A 19,672-nucleotide genomic window follows, 5' to 3' on the forward strand; every position below is an offset into this window, starting at 1 on the left:
GAGTCCTTGAACTGACCTTGAGGAATTTATAGTTGAGGGAAGCAGGATCTGCCTTAATGAACTTGTTACTGTAATAAGCAATGCTAAGGGACTGATAAGTTAGGAAGGAGAAGATGGGGCAGTCTGTTATTAGAGGAAACTCTGGAGTTAGGATTTGATTTGAAAACTAACTTGGCACCGAGAGAAGGATTAAGGGGTGTTGGCTCTAAAATTAGGTTTCCTAAGTTTGAATCCTGGTTCTACCACTTAGCTGTGTGATCTTGAACATGTCAGGAACTCTACCTCAGTTTTCTCATCTATGAAATGGGGACAATAGGTAACATTATTGAAACATGTGCTTTTCATGTATTAACTTAAATGCAACCCAAATGCATTAGGCATTCCTAAACCTATTTTATAAATGGATAAGTTGAGGCTATAGTTTAGTAACTTAAGATCATATGGTTAGAAAGTAGTGGATGGATCAAGGAGTTGAACCGTCCAGGACTTGTAAACATTACGATAATACTGTTGGAAGGATCAAATGAGAACATGTCACAAGTGTAGGTCCTACTATATAGTCACTGCTCATTATGTGCCATCCATCTCATAGAAATGAGTTAGGACATTCTAGGGGCAGTGATGGCGAACCTATGACGTGTGTCAGAGGTGGCACGTGAACTCATTTTTTTGGTTGATTTTTCTTTGTTAAATGGCATTTAAATATATAAAATAAATATCAAAAATATAAGTCTTTGATTTACTATGGTTGCAAATATCAAAAAATTCCTATATGTGACACGGCACCAGAGTTAAGTTAGGGTTTTTCAAAATGCTGACACGCCGAGCTCAAAAGGTTCGCCATCACTGTTCTAGGGAGTTGGGATGGCCTAGTGGAGCACACAGCTGAGCAAAGGAATTTGGATGTAGTTGTGCAATATATCGAGTAACAGTGAAGGCAATGGATTTTTTTTTTATTGATTTCAGAGAGGAAGGGAGAGAGTGATAGAAACATTAATGATGAGAGAGAATCATTGATTGGCTGCCTCCTGCACACCCCATACTGTGGGGATCGAGCCCTCAACCTGGGCATGTGCCTTTGGCCAGAATCGAACTGGGGACCCTTTAGTCCACAGGCCAACACTCTATCCACTGAGCCAAACCGGCTAGGGCAAGGCAGTGGATTTTGTAGGGCAAGGTACCTAGGAGTGATGTAGGTCACTAGACCACACCAGATTGGGCCACTTCCATTCTCGGGCAACAGTGTTCATTGTCTTGGGAACAGATTCTCTGGATATGGAGAGGAAAGGTAATGGGCTTGCGAATACATTAAGGGGAGGCTAAGAGCATGTAGCTGGGAGTGGGATTGGAGCTCCCTCTGAACCTCCCTGAAGAATACTGGTTTTTAATTTGAGCCCTTATTGGACCAGTAACTCATTTCTGGACTGGGAGCCAGCTATTTATTAGGTGTATAAACTATATTCACCCCTAAGGGTATGAAATTAACACAGATTGCTTACTCATATTTGAGTGGTTTTTAACTGACACCACCAGTGTTTCTCTCCCTAAATTTGGATTTGTCCCTCATTTTCCCTTTAAGAGTCCAGGCTCCAGGTTCTTTCATTCCATCAAGATTTGCAGCCAGAACATACAATTATGCTTAACTCTAACAGAACATCAGCTTTCTAGATGACTTTGGACAAGTCAGTTTACTTTTTAGGGGTTTAGTAATCTGGTCAGCAAATTAAAAATAAGTAAAATGGCATCTACATGTTTTAGACAAGGTACTTTTAAAACATCCCATTCAATCCCATTTTCTATAGTTGAGGTGGTATGGTAGAGGATTTGGACTAGATGTCTTTACTTAAAACTTTAATGGAAAAAATAAAAATAGAAATCGTTTAATCGTTTTTAAGGTATAAACATTAAGCTCCTTTAGTACTTGGTAAAATACAATTGGTTAAATGATCATTATGGAAACACTCAAGCTATAAATTTTCCTATCTAAAGCTTCATTTTGCAGCATTTGTCAAGCTGATAATCCTGGTGATGAAAAGCTGTAGCATAGGTTACCTCCTGGCTTTGGGGCACCTGTTTGTTTTTTATTTATTTTTTAAAAATATTTTTATTGATTTCAGAGAGGAAGGGAAGAAGGGAGAGATAGAAACATCAATGATGAGAGAAAATCATTGATCTGCTGCCTGCTGAACGCTTCCCTACTGGGGATTGAGCCCACAACCTGGGCATGTGCCCTTGACTGGAATCAAACGCGGGACTCTTCAGTTCACAGTCTAATGCTCTATCCACTGAGCCAAACCAGCTAGGGTGCACCTGCTTGTTTTTAGAAATAAGTATCCATCTTAAGCTGGTATTAACTGGAAATCCAGTCATTTGTTTTGGTTATCAAGAAGTTAATACGCATTCATTCATTCATTTGTTAATTTAATCAACAAATTTGAGTGCCCACCATGTGTCAGATGCAATTCTAACACTGGACATAGGGAATAAGAATAGGTCCTGTCTTTGTAGAACAAGTATTTGCTTGAGACAGGTGAGAGGAAGGCAGAAGATGAATAAACAAGTAGGATTTCAAGTGGATTTGAAGTATTTGGAAAAATAACATGGATTCATGGGATAGAGTGCCAAGATAGGGTTGGAGTAGGGAAATGTCTTTAGAGGGGTGGAAAGTGAAGACCCTGGAGAAAGAACATTACAGTCTGAAGTGGGACAAAAGGCAAGTGTGCTGTAACATAGTTGGGAGTGGTAGTGAGGAGAGTGTGTGTGTGTGTGTGTGTGTGTGTGTGTGGTTGTTAAAGAAATTGGGATATTCTGGCAAGAACCAGATTGGGTAGGGTGAGTTTGAAAGTTTTCAAATTGCAATGGGTTTTAAAAAGTAGGGGGATGATTTAATGTGGTTTACTCAGTTGGAGAACTTGGAAAAGGAAACATAACCTAGAGACCTTTCAGAAGGTAAATCAAGTAATTGGTTTGGGAAATGGGATTGAGCAGTGGTCTACAAACTGGCTTAAATTGAGATCCTGAGAATATATTCCTAGTCTCCTGTGGGCTTGGAGAGATTACTACTTTCATAGAGTTGATTTCATATATGCTTTGGTATTTTTGGAAGGAAGTTTATGTCCAGGGCAGTTGGGATACAAATATTTTGGAAGATCAAACTGAAAGGTGCTGAGAGGATTTTTTTTTACCAGATGTATTTCCCTGTCCAGATGATTTGTAACCACCTCCTGATGCTGGCCCCTCCAAAATGTGGGCACACATGCAGCTGACCAACACGGAGTTGCTTTTCTTCATCACTGATCATATGGCCTTTACTCAGTATCAGCATCACAGTCCACAATGAAAATGGACCAATATTAGTGACCACCACATGTGTAAATGTTGCAGTTTGGGGTTTACCTTTTCCCACTCTAGAATAAGTAATTGTCCAGTTTTCCACCATTTGATTTTGGAGTCATGTCAGGGGTTTTGTTTTATATATATATAATTTCGGAGAGGAGAGGAGAGAGAGAGAGAGAAACATCAATGATGACAATCATTGATCTGCCTCCTGCACGATCCCCACCAGGGATCAAGCCTGCAACCTGGGCATGTGCCCTCACTGTGTGGGGACTCTGACGCTCAATCACACCGGCAGGGCTTATGTCAGGTTTTAAAACCCATTTTCAAAACCTTGCTTTGCCTTTCTCTTTATGACCCCACCACTTTTTGGAGGGACTGCTTTGGATTGTAGTATGTTCTGTTGTCATTTTCACTCCTGATGATCCCTTTTCTCCTAAACAATTCACTGATTTTATCATGTTTTAAGTTCTTCCACCTAGTATTTGTCATTCCTCTTTTATTAACTCCCTCTTTAAAGACTGCCTTGCAAAGGGGTCATTGCTTGCTCAATGAATATGGGATTATGTGAAGAAGCCAGAGGACGAGAAAGAAAATGTGATAAGGGAACTGGACCCTCTGGAGAATGTTTTGATTGTTTTTTGTTTGTAGCTGGTTGTGATTAGGCTCTTCTCTCTAAGGTCCATTCTAGGATTTTAAACTTACAGCTCTGGCTGATGGCACCCAATAAAATAAAATAAAAAAACCTTGCTGCTCCATTTTTTTCTCAGGGCAGGGTGGGGTGTTTTCTCAATTTCCATGGCCACACACACAGAAGCTGCTGCTTCATCTTGGACTCCAGGAGGCTAGTTCCTCGGGGGAACTTCCTGACTTCTCAGCGTTTCCTGAGTAATGCAGCCCCAACCCCAAATTACTTGCGTCCATTAACCGTTTAGAGTTCCTTTTATTACCACCTATGAACATAGTTTTAATTTAGGGGAGCTCCGGGACTCCAGGGCAACAGGATGGATCTTGGTCAAAGGAGGAGGTTGATTTCTTAAAAGTGAAACGCTTCCTTATTACCGACTTTTGGGTCTGCATAAAGGTCTGGTCCGCAACATCGGGGCTGCAAGGGGTGTTTTGGGAGGTTAGAGGGAGAAATTTGGAGTAGAAGGCAAAATAGAGCGCGGAATACTGTGAGGGTGTGCACGAGGAAGTGGCGAAATGAAGCTTCACAGAGTTGGCGCCCTGCAGCTAAAGACCGCCACACCTGGGCCCTGACTCGCTCACCTAATGGCGGGTCGAGCCCCGCGGGCATACCCCACGTTCGTAGTTCCTCCCGCAAGCCAACCCTTACCCAATCAGTGACTTCTTCTGCGCGAGGTTGGTGCTCATTGGCTTTCGCCTAAGAACTTGGCGTTACTGACGTTTCCACCTCTTCCCGGCCTCTCAGGTAATTGGCGTTCATAACAACCAATCAGGAAGAGGATCTGCGCGAACGCCTGCCTTTTACTTTACTGAGTGGCCAATCGGTGGTAGATACCTCCCCCTTTCTACCCAGAGTCACTGCTGCGACTGCCGCCATTTTAGCGTTTTGTCAGAAGCATCGGCGCCGCGAGGAAGAGTTCCTGCTGATTCCTGTGCGGGTGAGAGACTCCGACTCCCTCCACTGCCCTTATTTTGCTCTGTTAAATCTTCTCTCACTCCCTTGGGCTTCGGGAGTATCCTAGTGGGGTCGTGGCCTCCGCACCGGTAACAGCCGATTTCGGTGCTCGGCATTTCGCGGTAAGCGTAGAGCGTCCCTTCCCCCCACGACCTCCCCCGAGAATACCTTGCTCTCTGCCACCCTGCGCTGTATCCGACTTGGTTCGGCTTCTTGCCTCGAGGTTTCCACCGCGGTAACCGCGCTTCCCGTAGACTTGGGGATAGCAAGCCCGGTTCGAGAATTTTTCTGGCCCTGAGACATTGGTGTCGGGCTCAGGAGTATGGAGCCCCCTTTTTCTGGCCATGCATTTCTCGGTTCTGCAGGAGCCCGGGGAGGCGTTCCGAACGCACTCCAGAGCTTCCCGTACTTTTCTCACCCCCTCGCTTCTGGCCCTAGTCAGCCCGGTCACTCCTTCCAGAGGAAACTCTAAAACCCCGCTATTCTAAGGCCCACTATTCCGGAAATGGTGGTTACTCGGTTATGAGAGGAAGAGCCAGTTCATAATTTCAGGCAGTCAATCCAGCCAGCCAGTAGTTAGGCCTTTGTTTTCTGACTATCCTTATCACGGATAGAAAAGCCCAGTTCCCGTAGCGCTGCACTTAGGCTTTCATTTCCATTCCTGTTTGAAACTATTTCTTATCAAATCCTTTGTGTATTAGGGCCCCTCTATTACACTCGTCTCATTCTTAATAGGTCTGTAGCCGGTACTGTAGGGGGCCTCCTTATTCCCACTTCCCTTTGTTATCGTTTGGAGGTGGTTTTGTGAGAGAGGGAACCCTGTTTGGAAACATTTGTTAGAGTGAAAGAAGATGACAGTATTCTTTTTTCAGATGGGTGTGGAGGTCTTGTTAAAATTGTTCTTCTCATCCAGGCAGTGTCGAGATGGTGAAGCTGTTCATCGGAAACCTGCCCCGGGAGGCCACAGAGCAGGAGATCCGCACACTCTTCGAGCAGTACGGGAAGGTGCTGGAATGTGACATCATTAAGAACTACGGCTTCGTGCACATAGAGGACAAGACGGCGGCAGAAGATGCCATCCGCAACCTGCACCACTACAAGCTGCACGGGGTGAACATCAATGTGGAAGCCAGCAAGAATAAGAGCAAAACCTCCACAAAGTTACATGTGGGCAACATCAGTCCCACTTGTACCAACAAAGAGCTTCGGGCCAAGTTTGAGGAGTACGGTCCAGTCATCGAGTGTGACATCGTGAAAGATTATGCCTTCGTACACATGGAGCGGGCAGAGGATGCGGTCGAGGCCATCAGGGGCCTCGACAACACAGAGTTTCAAGGTGAACCACCCTCTTTGGGAAGAGGGCTGAACACAGGCTGTGTGCAGAAATAGGTTGGATAAGTCAAGGGAGGGGTTTGGGGTAGAAATAGAGCTGGTGGCTGGCTGATGAACCTAAAATGGAGAATGCTTGGGATTTAGAGGCTTTACCTTAGGCAAATAAGACTCTGGGAGAAAAAAAACGACTTGGCTTTAGTTTGGAGCCCCTAAGGCTTTTGTTGTTGTTGTTGTTGCTATTAGTGCTGCAGTACTTTCCTCTGAAGATTTGCCCAGTGATGTCTTGGGGTGGGGGGAGGGGAGTAGCAGAGCACAGTACAGGCATACCTTGGAGATACTGCAGGCTCAGTTCCAGACCACTGCAATAAAGCCAGTATCGCAACAGAGGGAGTCAGAGAGAGTTGCAGTCTTTTTGTGGTGGAGAGTTTTCAACTTGGAGAAAAAAAAAATCTTTGAAAGTGTGATAAAGCAAGGTATCCTGTATCAGAATCATGCATCATTTTTTATTCAAAGAACCTGGCAAAAGCTGCTTAAGCAACACATTTAAGAGTAGAATCCCTGTTAAACTCCACCTCACACCAATTCATAATTTTTCAGTAAAGATAATTAGTTTTTAGATAATTGGTGTCTTTTTTTAAATATATATTTTTATTGATTTCAGAGAGAGATAGAAATAGAAACATCAATGATGAGAGAGAATCATTGATTGGCTGCCTCCTGCACACCCACACGGGACCGAGCACACAAGCCCGCAACCCAGGCATGTGCCCTTGACCGGAATCAAACCCCGGACCCTTCAGGTGTCTTTAAAGGGCTACGGTTACTCCTGGTGCTCTTATCAAGATTTTCTTTTGAAGATGAGACCACTCTACAATTAAAAGGCTAATTTCAGGATTTCTGAGGAGGATGTATTGAGATATGGGGGAGGCAGTAATGGCAATGTTTTTTTCACTGGTTGGGGGGCGGGGGCGTGGACTTCTAAAGTCCTTCATGAATAGAGTACTTAAATGGGTGTTACCTTGAAGCCTTGACTAGATGGATTGTTTAGTATGCCTGGAGGGCAGTATGAGTTATGCTGTGGACTGTCACTTTATTTGGAAGGTGTCTTCATGGTTTAAGATCTAAGCTTCTGTGCCAAAAGGCAATCATGAAGGGGGTGGTAATCATGGTGAGTTGTTAACTCTTCTTTCACCCCCATTGGGTCCCCAATGTCAAAAAGAGCCCTTTCCCTTTGATTGTAACTGCTTCCAAATTATTGGGTTATTCCCACAACTCCTTGCTACACTTTTAACCTACATTCCAACCTTTTTGTCCAAACCAGGTAGTGGCTGCTGCTTTTCCTGAGAACTTCTCTTTTTAAGAATAATTGCTGCTATCTTTGCTGTTTATTTCCCTCAAATTGGACCTTTCTTAGAGCTGGAGGTCTGATCATCATTCCCCCAAGTAATCATAGGTGTTGCTGTGCATTAATTATTAAGGAGAAATGTCACAGGTCTCTAGAGTTTAGTTTGTTTTCCTTTTTAATTGTTAAGTTGAGAATTATTTTGTGTCAACCACTTAATTAGGAGAAAATGCTGCTCTTGTGGAGGGTTTGTGGTCTGATACCTAGTTTTTGGACACTTTTTTTATACTTAAGTGCAGTCATAGAAGAGGAGGTGGTGGTGTCTGCTTGTAGCAATTATGTGTAAGGAGGTACAGTGGATTAATTCAGGACAAATCCTTTAGCATTTGAACTCTAGGCTCTCTGCTACCTATACTTAGTTATTCTTGTCCTATTTTTCTTACTATTAGCTATTCTCCTTAATGCTGCCTCGTAGAGTTTTATGTAGAATAGCATTATATATTAGTGGTCCTTTCCCATTTCAGTTTCTCTATATTGGGTATATAGCTGACCTTTGAACAACACGAGGCTTAGGGCTGCTGGCCCACTCCACAGTCGAAAATCCTAGTATAATTTCAGTTGGCCTTCTGCATAAGTGGATTCCCATCCTCAGTTGAAAATACAGTTGGCTCTTGAGACAATACCAGTTTTGAATTATGTGGACATAAGGGGGCCCACGCAGTTCAAACCCATTTTGTTAAAGGGTGAACTGTATTTATTTGTCATATAAAAATATAGATATTTTAAAAACTAGCTTATCTCAGGACACTTAATAATCTTTTATATCTGGGATGTATTTGGTTGGTTCCTTGGTTACACCTATTTCTTATGATTTTGTTAGATGCCAAAGTGGTCCTGTGGGCAAATGCCAGAGGGACACAGGTTAGCACTTTAAAGCACTTATGTATTTAATTGCATATCTTAACTCTTAACCTGCAACCTACACTTACCAATGTGTAAACCAGGGCTTTTTTAGTATTTTGGTCCTTCCACCTCTTTTCCGTTTTCTCGCCTCCCAGAACCTAATTTTATTTTGCAGATGAAATTGTGTATTTACTACTTTCTGTAATGTTATATGAACAGATGACCTGTTGACTCTTCCCTGGTTCTGACCATTCACTTCTTTGACATCTGCATGTTTGGGTGCATCACAGCCAGTTGCATTAGAAAGTTCTTGCTGGACTTTTCCTTACCATTAAATTGGTAGATCATGTTAGGTGGTAACTGCTTCTATGAAAAGGTTTAAAAGTTAAACTTTTTTTTTTTAAATTTAAACTTTTCCAGAAAAGTGTTGTTTTTTTCTTTTCGGTTAGGTTTTCAGAAGCGATATTTTGCATTTCCAGAATGCAAATTGTAGTTTTTGGCAAAAAAATAGTAATAAGTACATATTCTTAGAATCTCAGATCCCTAGTTTAAGGGGAAAAAGTACTTTAGCCTTGCTAAAATGAACAGTTTGATCCACTAATATTACTGGTTATTCACTTTTCTCATCCTCCCTTCCATATTTTTCATAATCTTTAAAAAAATTCAGGCAACTTGTGAACTCCCTGCCCTGTTTCCTTTGATTCCACTAGGGGTCATCAAAGTTAGTTGTCAGATTGTCAAGTATCCTTGTTAGGATGAATAGCAGAACCAGTAATTTAAAGGACCCAGTTAATGAGTGGGCAGTCCTTCAACTTGTATTTCACTCTTCCCCCAGTGCATGAGTGTTTTTCCCAAAAATCTGAAAATTGCCTATCACACTCAGCCACTCAGTGATCAAGTCTGGATCACTCTCTGTTAGGGGTAGCTTTAGAGTGTTATTTTATTCTCTCTGATTTTGGAATGGGGCGGAAGTCTGGGGGGACTAGTCTTTGCATTCCTTTGCTTAATGAAATCAGAGCCTTTGATAGTAAAGATGGAAGTTCCAGAATCTTGCTGAGCAATCTTGTGGTTTCTTTTGACATTCATTGGTCTACTGTTCAGAGTAGTTTTTGTGCACAGTTACTTGGTATTGAATGAGATACTTGTTTTTGTGCAAGAGTGGTTTCTTTCTTAAGCATTACACTAGTGTTAGGTGTTAGAGTGGAAACATTTCTTCATCTAATCTTTGTCTGAAATCAGGTCACTATACTAAATTTATTTATTGGACTTTATAAAAAAACCTGGCATTGAGTTCTGCATTAGCATTGTCTAGGTAAAGCCATTGCTATGACCAGTGTCGGGGGTAGGGGCTGGGGCTATGACTAAGAGTGATAGCAACCCTTCTTGCGTCTGTTTCTTCAAGGCAAACGAATGCACGTGCAGTTGTCCACCAGCCGGCTTAGGACTGCGCCCGGGATGGGAGACCAGAGCGGCTGCTATCGGTGCGGGAAAGAGGGGCACTGGTCCAAAGAGTGTCCGATAGATCGTTCGGGCCGAGTGGCAGACTTTACCGAGCAATATAATGAGCAATATGGAGCAGTGCGTACACCTTACACCATGAGCTATGGGGATTCATTGTATTACAACAACGCATACGGAGCGCTCGATGCCTACTACAAGCGCTGCCGTGCTGCCCGGTCCTATGAGGCAGTGGCGGCTGCAGCTGCCTCCGCGTATAATTACGCAGAGCAGACCTTGTCCCAGCTGCCACAAGTCCAGAACACAGCCATGGCCAATCACCTCACCTCCACCTCTCTCGATCCCTACGATAGACACCTGTTGCCGACCTCAGGAGCTGCTGCTACAGCTGCTGCTGCTGCAGCAGCCGCTGCTGCTGTTACTGCAGCTTCCTCTTCATATTACGGGCGGGATCGGAGCCCCCTGCGTCGCGCTACAGCCCCAGTCCCCACTGTTGGAGAGGGCTACGGTTACGGGCATGACAATCAGTTGTCCCAAGCTTCAGCAGCCGCGCGGAATTCCCTGTACAACATGGCCCGGTATGAGCGGGAGCAGTATGCAGATCGGGCGCAGTACGCAGATCGGTCGCAGTACGCAGATCGGGCGCAGTATGCAGATCGGGCGCGGTATTCAGCCTTTTAAAGCTTGAGGTGAGAGCGGTGGGGTGTCACCTGTTCTGGTTTTGCCGAACCTCCTACAGCCTAAAGGCTCCAGTTAGGCTGCTCTGCTTGCTTGCTTTTGCAGGGTTAAGGTAAGGTTACTAGCATGGTACAGAGGTTAGGAAAAAGTCCTAACTAGTTAACTTTCTGAAATAATGTAAACACCCTTACCACTCATGGCTATTTTTCCAGGGATCCTGGTAGTGGGAGTTAATCTGATTCTATCTGTGTCTGGTAAAACAAAGAATGGTGTGATGAATCTTGGGTCACACCTATGTGCTATAAATGAACTGAAATTGAGACCCAGATATTTAGACTCAGGTGTGTTGTTTTTTTTTCAGCGCCTTTGTTGAAATTCCTAGGTATGTGACATTACTAAGGTCTGCAAGTTTCCTGTTCTGCTTTGTACTGTGTGAAAGGTCTGATATGACCTGTAGTGATAAAATCAGTAACTGTATAGTTAACTGGTCATCACTGCTCAAGTCCCAGTTACTATGAAGACTACCCAAATGGCATCATCATAATCTTGAAGCAGCATATTTCTGACATTCCTGAACAGTTCACCCACTATGAGCTTTATAAAAAACCTTATTTGATGTTAAGTTGGGGCAGAGAGGAGAAAAGTATCTTTAATTTATAAAATTGAGTTCAATAAGGAATCTGGGGCATATACTCAAACCTACTTCTCCATGCAGCTCAAGATTCATTTCCTGTATAGTGCACCCAGTCCATTGCTTTATCTTAGAATCTATCCTGTAATAACCTGTTTACTTTGTTCTACAAACTGCCCCCACAGGGTTAGATTTGACATCTCTCCACTTCTTAAAGATAGATAATATGTGTGCATACCTGTTAATTTTATTCTCCAGGGTTGGGAGCTTCGCTTTTTAAGCCAGCGATTTTCAATACATAAGCTCAAGACTTTTTTTTTTTTTTTTTAAATATATTTTACTGATTTTTTACAGAGAGGAAGGGAGAGAGATAGAGAGTTAGAAACATCGATGAGAGAGAAACATCGATCAGCTGCCTCCTGCACATCTCCTACTGGGGATGTGCCCGCAACCCAGGTACATGCCCTTGACCGGAATCGAACCTGGGACCTTTCAGTCCGCAGGCCGACGCTCTATCCACTGAGCCAAACCCGTTTCGGCTCAAGACTTTTTAAAACATGTAATACCTGACTATTTAATCAGTGGCACTGACCTCTTTTCCCTTAAATCAGCGGTCGCCAACCTGTGATCTAAGGGAAAAGACCACTAGTGGTCTATAAGGTCCAGAAGGTTGGCGACCGCTGGTTTAAGGAAACCTTTGGAACAAGTCACCAATTGGGTGGTCCACGGACCACAGGTGGTCGATGAGGTCCGAAAGGTTGGCAACCGCTGCTTTAGATTGTCAAATAAAATAAAAAATGATAACAGCCAGCACAATGATAGCTGTCCAAGGTGAATGAATCAAAATTATACCTTTATTTTTTTTCCAGATGGACAAAAAGTACATTTTTTGGTGTGCCACAGAATTTTAGTAATTAGTTTATGTGTGCCATGAGCTGAAAATCGCTGCCTTAAGTAAATCACTCCCTTCATCTTTCCACTAGTTATGGGCATTGAATCCTCTTGAACAACCAGCTTTACCTTGAGTCCTCTGGCTTTTTCCTATACCTACACATTTTGAGCTCCATGATCCATTTGGCTTTACTTGAGAATATTGTGATGCTTGCCAGCTTGGGCTCTAGGTGTTTGAGATTGCTGTTGTATTAAAGGGTGATTTATAATGCCCTTTTTGTTTTGAGTATTCCCCCAGTGTGCCCCAGACATTGGGCAGAAGGTATGTAACTTGCCTAGGGTTATTAGATAGGAAATCACTCTTAGAGCTGGAAAAGAAACTTGACGTGTAGTTTACATATGCCCTCCAGTACATTCTTTTAGTTTCTTCACTAAGCAGAGTGGGATGCCCTCAGGTCTTACAGCTTGTTGAATTGATGCTGCTTTTGCCTCAGTTTTGAATGGTTTTTAACTTGGACCTTGGCAGTAACTCCCAGACTCAAACATACTTTTGACTTTTTACCCCAGAGAGCTAATTGAAAGCTTTCCCTTTTTCCTGCCTTCTACATACAGTTTGTGACATGGAATTAACCTTCTCTGAGGAATGCTAACGTTAACATCAATGGAAATGCAATTCTTTGCCTACTTTCATGAAAGAAAATTTACAATTTAATTTAAAGAAAAGCCCCAGTCTGGGATTGCTTGACCTTCCTAGTTATTCTCTGGCCTTCAAGCTTTTTTCACTTTTAGAGAGTATTGTGATATTGTAGATGGGTACAAGTAAGTAAACTTACCGAAGTCATGTTACCAGACTTTGTAGAGATGTTCTTTGAGGTTTTAAGTGGGAAAGGCTTTTTGAGCTTTGCTATAAAGCCCGTGTATTGTGCTCTCTTTCAGGTGGGATGTGTGTGGGCTGAAATTCCAAGCTGCGGTTGTGCATGAGAATACGCCCTTCATGGTACCCCGTCTCCGGGAAGTTCTCGGCTCTGTGCGTTCAGTCCCTCAGGAATCGTGGACCTTAATTTACCTTGCTAAGTTCAGACCACCTCTTCTTTTCCTTTTTCCTGCCCATCTTCCTGTTCTTCCTGTCCTTCAGTACTTCTGTAGCTTCCTATTCATGTTCTGTTCCTAGCAGGCCCCGTTGTGTGCAGAAACTGGTGGGGCTATGCCATCTCCTCACCTCCTGTTTCCAGTGGGTGTTGGATTTGGGAATGACCCTGGTGAGAGTGTCACTGCTTCTGAGTCTTTGGCCCAAAGGCTTGTGGCAGGTGGACACAAAGAGTTGGATCACTTTTTTTTTCTTTCCAGTGAAATAAATGGTTTTTCAACTTAGGAATATGTGTGCTTTGAGAGAGTTCTTGTTTGGCCTTTTGTCTGAGTTATTTGTCCCTGGAAAAGAGAGAGGAGGATGTAGTTTGACATTCAGCTCTAGGAGGACATCACTGTTTATTTTCTTTATTGTAGATAGACTTAACAGTGCCAAAGGTAAAAGGGTTAATACAGAAGAACCCAGGCAGGCAGTCTTATTCCAGTAAAGACTTCCTCCCATTGGTCCACCTTTGAAATTGTAAAACTAATTGCTTACTAGTAGTTTTGAGATGTAGGTTTTTTCCTGCTTGAGAAATAGTCATCTCCCACCCCTTACTGTTACCATTCCAACTTCCCAATCAATACATTTAGTTGGACTTATTTCCAAGGAAGATGTCTTAAGAAAAGGACAGTTTTGAGGGAACATTCACGTTTTATGTCATTGGGGGTGCGGGGGGGAATTATGGCTTCAACAGCATTCTACTACTTCTAGGCCAGTAAGTAACACTTTTTAATACCTTTCACCATCTATTTGTATAGCTGACAAAAATCTCACTAATACCTCATTACTTGTACTTACAGCCTTTAGAATGATTGGCATAGAAAAAGGACCTCCCATTGAGTTTTAGATTATTTAACAATAGGATGGATTGGTGAGTGCAGGGAAGAGCCACTTCTTAATTCTATGCTCCTATGAAAACAGACTGTCTTCCAGATTTTATTTTTGTCTATACTTTCTTGCTCCAGTTTTAACATTTAGTAGGGCAGTATCTAATTAGGGCATTTCCCAGAATCGTTCCACAAATAGCACCTACTGTATACTAAGCATTATGCTTTTAGGAAAAGTGGTTATGGTGAAGGGAAATAAGAAAAAGCTGTTTTTAGTTGGGTGAATTTTCAGGATTTTTTTTTTACTAAATGCTTCTACCCTGACTGATTCTTTCTAGTTCATAGATGGCCTAGATGGGAATACCTCTATATTAATATAACTTGTAATTTATTGAATATTTGCTCTATGTGAAACCTTGTGATAGGTGATCCATGTGTCTAATGCATTTTTCTGTTAGTTAAAATCTTCTATTCTACCCTCAGGATACAAATAATTGCTGAAGCTGGAAGCTGTTTTTGATGAGAGGTCAAATGATTAAGACAACAGTTCCAGGAAAACTGTTGGAGTGAAGAGGATTGGAGGTGGGAATAGTTACTCCTATGGGTCGGAAGTGGTCAATGACTAAGATTATGACTAATATCTAGGCTGGGTACTTTGCTTGTATTTGTCTTTTTATCTTAACCTAGTTGGGTTGGTTTTCCACCACTTTGGAGGGTTGTGTCTGCTTTGTTCCCTTTTTCTCTTAAAATACAGACCTGTCACAAATCTAAACTTTTATTGATATACTCCTTGGTCTTATGGGTGGGATTAGCAAGTTTTAAAAGATGGAGACTAACAGTATTCATTGATTCAACAAATAGTGTGACACTGTATAAGGCAGGGGTCCTCAAACTTTTTAAACGGGGGGCCAGTTCACTGTCCCTCAGACCGTTGGAGGGCCGGACTATAGTTTAAAAAAAAAACTAGCCGGCTGCTAAGCAACAGGCAGCGGCGGCAAAAACACCCGGCGGGCCGGATAAATGTTTGCGGCGGCCCGCATGTGGCCCGCTGGCCGAAGTTTGAGGACCCCTGGTATAAGGTGTAAAGTGCTCGGGATGCCTACTGTTCTAGAGCTTACTTTTTAAAAAAATATTTTTTTTTTTATTGATTTCACAGGTAGAAACATCAATGATGAGAGAGAATCATTGATTGGCTGTCTCCAGCATGCCCCACACTGGGGGTCAAGCCTGAAACTCAGGCATGTGCCCCTGACCAGAATTGGACCCGGGACTCTTCAGTCCACAGGCTGAACTATCCATTGAGCCAAACCAGCCAGGGCATCAGGCATATTTTTTTGCATCTGGTTGTGGTGCAGCCAGTTGGTGGGCAAGGTTTCCAGTTCGAATGTTGCTAAGGTTGTTCTCTCAGGAGGCGGCCCACCATGAGGCTGTCCTCGGACAATGATGGCACACCCTGGCAGGACCATTTTGAATATTGCCCTGCTGCACAGTGCGACTGTGGGCCCCTTGGGGGAGCTGCAGCTGTGGGCAGAGGAGGCCATATGTAGAGATGAAAAGACAGCGAATAAGGTGGAAGGTCAGCTAGGAGGCGTCAACATGGGTGTTGGTGAGAGACTCCTGCAGCGAAGCGTGGGCGACAAACTGGACTCTGGGCAGGTCAGACATGTTGGGTGCTCAAAGGAGCAGCAGACTGGGCCATTTCTTCACTCCTTTTTGTAGCAAAACTCGAAAGCTTTTTCTCTGGTTTCTGTTTCCAATTATTGCCTTCCATTTTCTATTCAACCTTCTTTAATCTGACTTATACAACCCTGCCAATCCGCAGAAACATTGCTAGTGATTTCATGTTGCTAAGTAATATGGTCAGGTTTTGTTTTTATAAACTTCAAAGATCTTGCTCATTATATTGTGGTGGTTTCTCTGGGTTTTTAAAAAGTTGTTACTTATTTTAGAGGAAGGGAGATAGGATTGGGAGAGCTAGAGCAATATATAGGTGTGCAGATTACTATAATAAATAGGGTGGCCAAGCCTCATTGAGAAATTGAAGTTTGAGCAGACTTGAATGAGATGAGAGTTAGCCAAATAGACTTCTAGAATTCCAGATAGAACAGTTTTAGCAAGGGCCCCAAGGTTCCAGATTGTAGGTGACCTATTCTGATAGGACACCAGGGGCAAGAGTGGAGTGATGAGAGAGTAGTAGAAGAGCAGGTTGGATAGTTAAACAGTGATCATCTAGGGCAGTGATGGTGAACCTATGACACGCGTGTCAGAGGTGACACGCGAACTCATTTTTTTGGTTGATTTTTGTTAAATGGCATTTAAATATATAAAATATCAAAAATATAAATCTTTGTTTTACTATGGTTGCAAATATCAAAAAATTTCTATATGTGACATGGCATCAGAGATAAGTTAGGGTTTTTCAAAATGCTGACACGCCGAGCTCAAAAGGTTCGCCATCACTGATCTAGGGCAGTGGTCGGCAAACTGCGGCTCGGCAAACCACGGCTCGCGAGGCACATGCGGCTCTTTGGCCCCTTGGGTGTGGCTCTTCCACAAAATACTGACTTCTGCTCATGGGCCACGAAGTTTCAATCGCACTGGACGTGCGCGCCTGCATGTGGTATTTTGTGGAAGAGCCACACTCAAGGGGCCAAAGAGCCGCATGTGCCTCACGAGCCGCGGTTTGTAGACCACTGATCTAGGGCTTTTTTGGCCTTCATTCTGAGTGAAATAGCCTTGCATTGTTTTTAACCAGAGGAGTATTATGTGATGTGCTTTTTTTTAAAAAAATATATATTTTATTGATTTTTTACAGAGAGGAAGGGAGAGGGATAGAGAGTTAAAAACATCGATGAGCAAGAAACATCGACCAGCTGCCTCCTGCACACCCCGCACTGGGGATGTGCCCGCAGCCAAGGTACATGCCCTTGACTGGAATCGAACCTGGGACCCTTCAGTCCGAAGGCCAACGCTCTATCCATTGAGCCAAACTGGTTAGGGTGTGATGTACTTTTTAAAAAATGGCTTTATTGTCATTTTTCATAAATCACAATTTTTAAGAATGTAATTTGACATATTTTGATTGTGTAACCATCACCCCAGTCAGGATATAGAACATTTTTGTCACCTGTGCTGCTTTGCAGATAACCCCCTCAGTCCCTGGTCAATTCTTAGTCTTCATCTGCCTGTTTATATCTTTGGTATTAGTATCTTGACATAGGTGATTACTATGTTCCTTAACACTTAATTCATTTGACTTCCAGGACACGATCCTCTTGGTTTTCCTACCTTCTCAATTTCCTCTGCTGATTCCTCTCTGACCTCTTGATATTGGACGCTCTTATGTTTCAGATTTTTGGTCTCTGGTGATCCTGTGGATTCACATGCCATTCTGTATACAAAAATTCCCAATTTATATCACCAGTTCACATCTCCCAAACTCCAGCCTCATATCCTACTTCCCATTTGATATTTTGCTTGGGTGTCTGATATTTCAAACACAACTTTTATAAAACGAAACTTCTGGTCGTCATGGTTGAGTATTGACCTATGAACCTGGAGGTCACAGTTCGATTCCCTGTCAGGGTACATGCCCTGGTTGCTGGCTCAATTCCAGTGTGGGTTGTGCAGGATGCAGTCAGTCAGTGATTCTCATTATTGATGTTTCTAGCTCTCTCTCTCCCTCCCTCTCTGAAATCAATTTTAAAAAACTGAATGTGTCAGGGTGACATTGGTTAATGAAATTATACAGTTTTCAGGGGTACAGTCAATTCCATAATGCAATATATATATATATATTTTATATTGTGTTCACAACCCCAAGTCAAGTCTTAGATCACCATTTATTCCCTCTTTACCTTCTCCTATCTCTCTCCCCCCTGCCCCCCCTTACCCCTAGGTTTTTCATTTAGACTAAAGATCAGAGTCCATGGACAAGCCTTTATTTAAAGCCCTTTGTGATCTGCCGCCTCCTCTTAGCTCTATGAATTTATTCTACTCTCCTTTGCTCGCTAAGCTTCAGCCATACTATACTGGACGGACTTTTTGTAGATCTATTGACACGCCAGGCCTCTCCTCCCTTAGCATTTGCACCAGCTAATCCTCTCCAGATTATTCAACAATAGATTTGAGTTTTTAAGGTGAAAAAAAAAATTGAACACGTTTTCGGGGCAATAAAAATGAATCTGGCTCTATCCTCTTTTCCATGTTCTTCTTTAGGTGGTATCTTCAATTCCCTTGGCTTTACTGTCTAGATTACGAATATTTCCAAATGTGTGTCTCCAGCCCAAAACTTTCTTCTCTGCTTAAAAAGCTGTATCTGATCAAGAGGCCATGAAAGCTTGATACTTGAATCTGTACCCACGGTTCCTTCTTTTTTAAAAAAAAAAAAAAGTTTTTTTATGGATTTTTTTTACAGAGAGAAAGGGAGAGGGATAGAGTTAGAAACATCGATGAGAGAGAAACATCGATCAGCTGCCTCCTGCACACTCCCTTACTGGGGATGTGCCCGCAACCAAGGTACATGCCCTTGACTGGAATCGAACCTGGGACCCTTGAGTCCACAGGCTGACACTCTATCCACTGAGCTAAACAGGTTAGGGCCCATGGTTCCTTCTAATTTGGAAACCCCCTGATCTGTCCAAACAGGTATTTAGAGTTTCTCTTTGAGAACAGTGGTCATCAGTAAATGCTACTGGTTGTCAAGAGGAAAGGGTCAAAAGAGAAGAGAAAAACTTGATTATATAAGAAGTGACAGTGACGACCTCTTATATAATGTTACAGACATTGGTTAGGTTTTTTTATGTGCTAGAAACTGGACCTCTGCAATTTTCACATCAAATCACCCCACCCCTTCCTTTCATTTTCCTAGGACCTATGGATTGTAGGCCAGTGACGCTGCTGAACATCCTGCAGGATAAGCTCACCTGCCCCCACAAAGTTAGCCAGTCCCAAGTGTCAGTAGTACCAAGGCTGAGACCCTCTTCTAGGTTATTTTATCAATCCCTTGGCTTTGTATACCATCTGAAGTAGTGCTGCCCAACATGATAGTCATAGCCACATACTGTGCTATGAGTGTAAAATACCTAAGGGATTTGAAGAACATAGTATGAAAAAGAACGTAAAATACTCATTTTTAAAATGATTATATGTTGAAATGATGTTTTGGAAATAGTCAAATAAAATACGTTATTAAAAAGCATAGTTAATTTTACCTGTTTCTTTTTACTTTGCTAAATTGACTATTAGAGCTTTTCAAATTACATATGTGGCTTGCATTTGAGGCTCACAGTATATTTTTATTGGTTAATACTGATATGGATGGGGAAAGCTCAAATTTACATTCTTGTCCCAAACCTCTCCACTCAAAGTTCACAGATCCAAAGACCTATAGTAAGTCCTCACTTAATGTAATTGATAGTTTAGAATGAAACCAGTTTTATCACGTGCTGATAGTAAATAGTTAAGTTCTTATAGCATTCTCTTTAATGTTAAAACAACTTTG

The 19,672-nt window shown here is 42.5% G+C and overlaps 2 protein-coding genes and 1 long non-coding RNA gene across 5 annotated transcripts in view; all 3 read left to right on the forward strand.

The window, feature by feature from the left end:
- Positions 1 to 4,850, forward strand: part of LOC102244603 (RNA-binding protein 14) — a 16,997-nt gene extending 12,147 nt beyond the window's left edge. Inside the window, exon 2 of the mRNA XM_014538081.1 lies at positions 4,769 to 4,850. Coding sequence (XP_014393567.1) covers positions 4,769 to 4,785 — 17 coding nt within the window. The 3' untranslated portion in view covers positions 4,786 to 4,850. The remainder of the gene's footprint in view (positions 1 to 4,768) is intronic.
- LOC102243722 (RNA-binding protein 4) lies at positions 4,801 to 19,366 on the forward strand. 3 transcript variants are annotated; one of them, XM_005864294.2, is made up of 4 exons: positions 4,801 to 4,961; positions 5,892 to 6,314; positions 9,958 to 10,702; positions 13,150 to 13,425. In XM_005864294.2, the coding sequence occupies exons 2-3, from the start codon at positions 5,903 to 5,905 to the stop codon at positions 10,692 to 10,694; spliced, it is 1,149 nt and encodes a 382-aa protein (XP_005864356.1). In that variant the 5' UTR covers positions 4,801 to 4,961; positions 5,892 to 5,902; the 3' UTR covers positions 10,695 to 10,702; positions 13,150 to 13,425. The 3 variants fall into 3 exon arrangements, with proteins under 3 accessions (XP_005864356.1, XP_014393568.1, XP_005864359.1); XM_014538082.1 differs by lacking the exons at positions 9,958 to 10,702; positions 13,150 to 13,425 and adding an exon at positions 19,040 to 19,366 and having other exon boundaries at positions 4,803 to 4,961; XM_005864297.2 differs by lacking the exon at positions 9,958 to 10,702 and having other exon boundaries at positions 4,805 to 4,961.
- LOC106725773 lies at positions 10,709 to 12,978 on the forward strand. The gene is made up of 2 exons (XR_001361726.1): positions 10,709 to 11,091; positions 12,826 to 12,978. It is a non-coding gene; the product is annotated as an uncharacterized LOC106725773 (long non-coding RNA).
- Positions 19,367 to 19,672: the final 306 nt, after the last annotated feature.

This window comes from Myotis brandtii, unplaced genomic scaffold, assembly GCF_000412655.1.
Source record: "Myotis brandtii unplaced genomic scaffold, ASM41265v1 scaffold187, whole genome shotgun sequence".
NCBI lineage: Eukaryota > Metazoa > Chordata > Mammalia > Chiroptera > Vespertilionidae > Myotis > Myotis brandtii.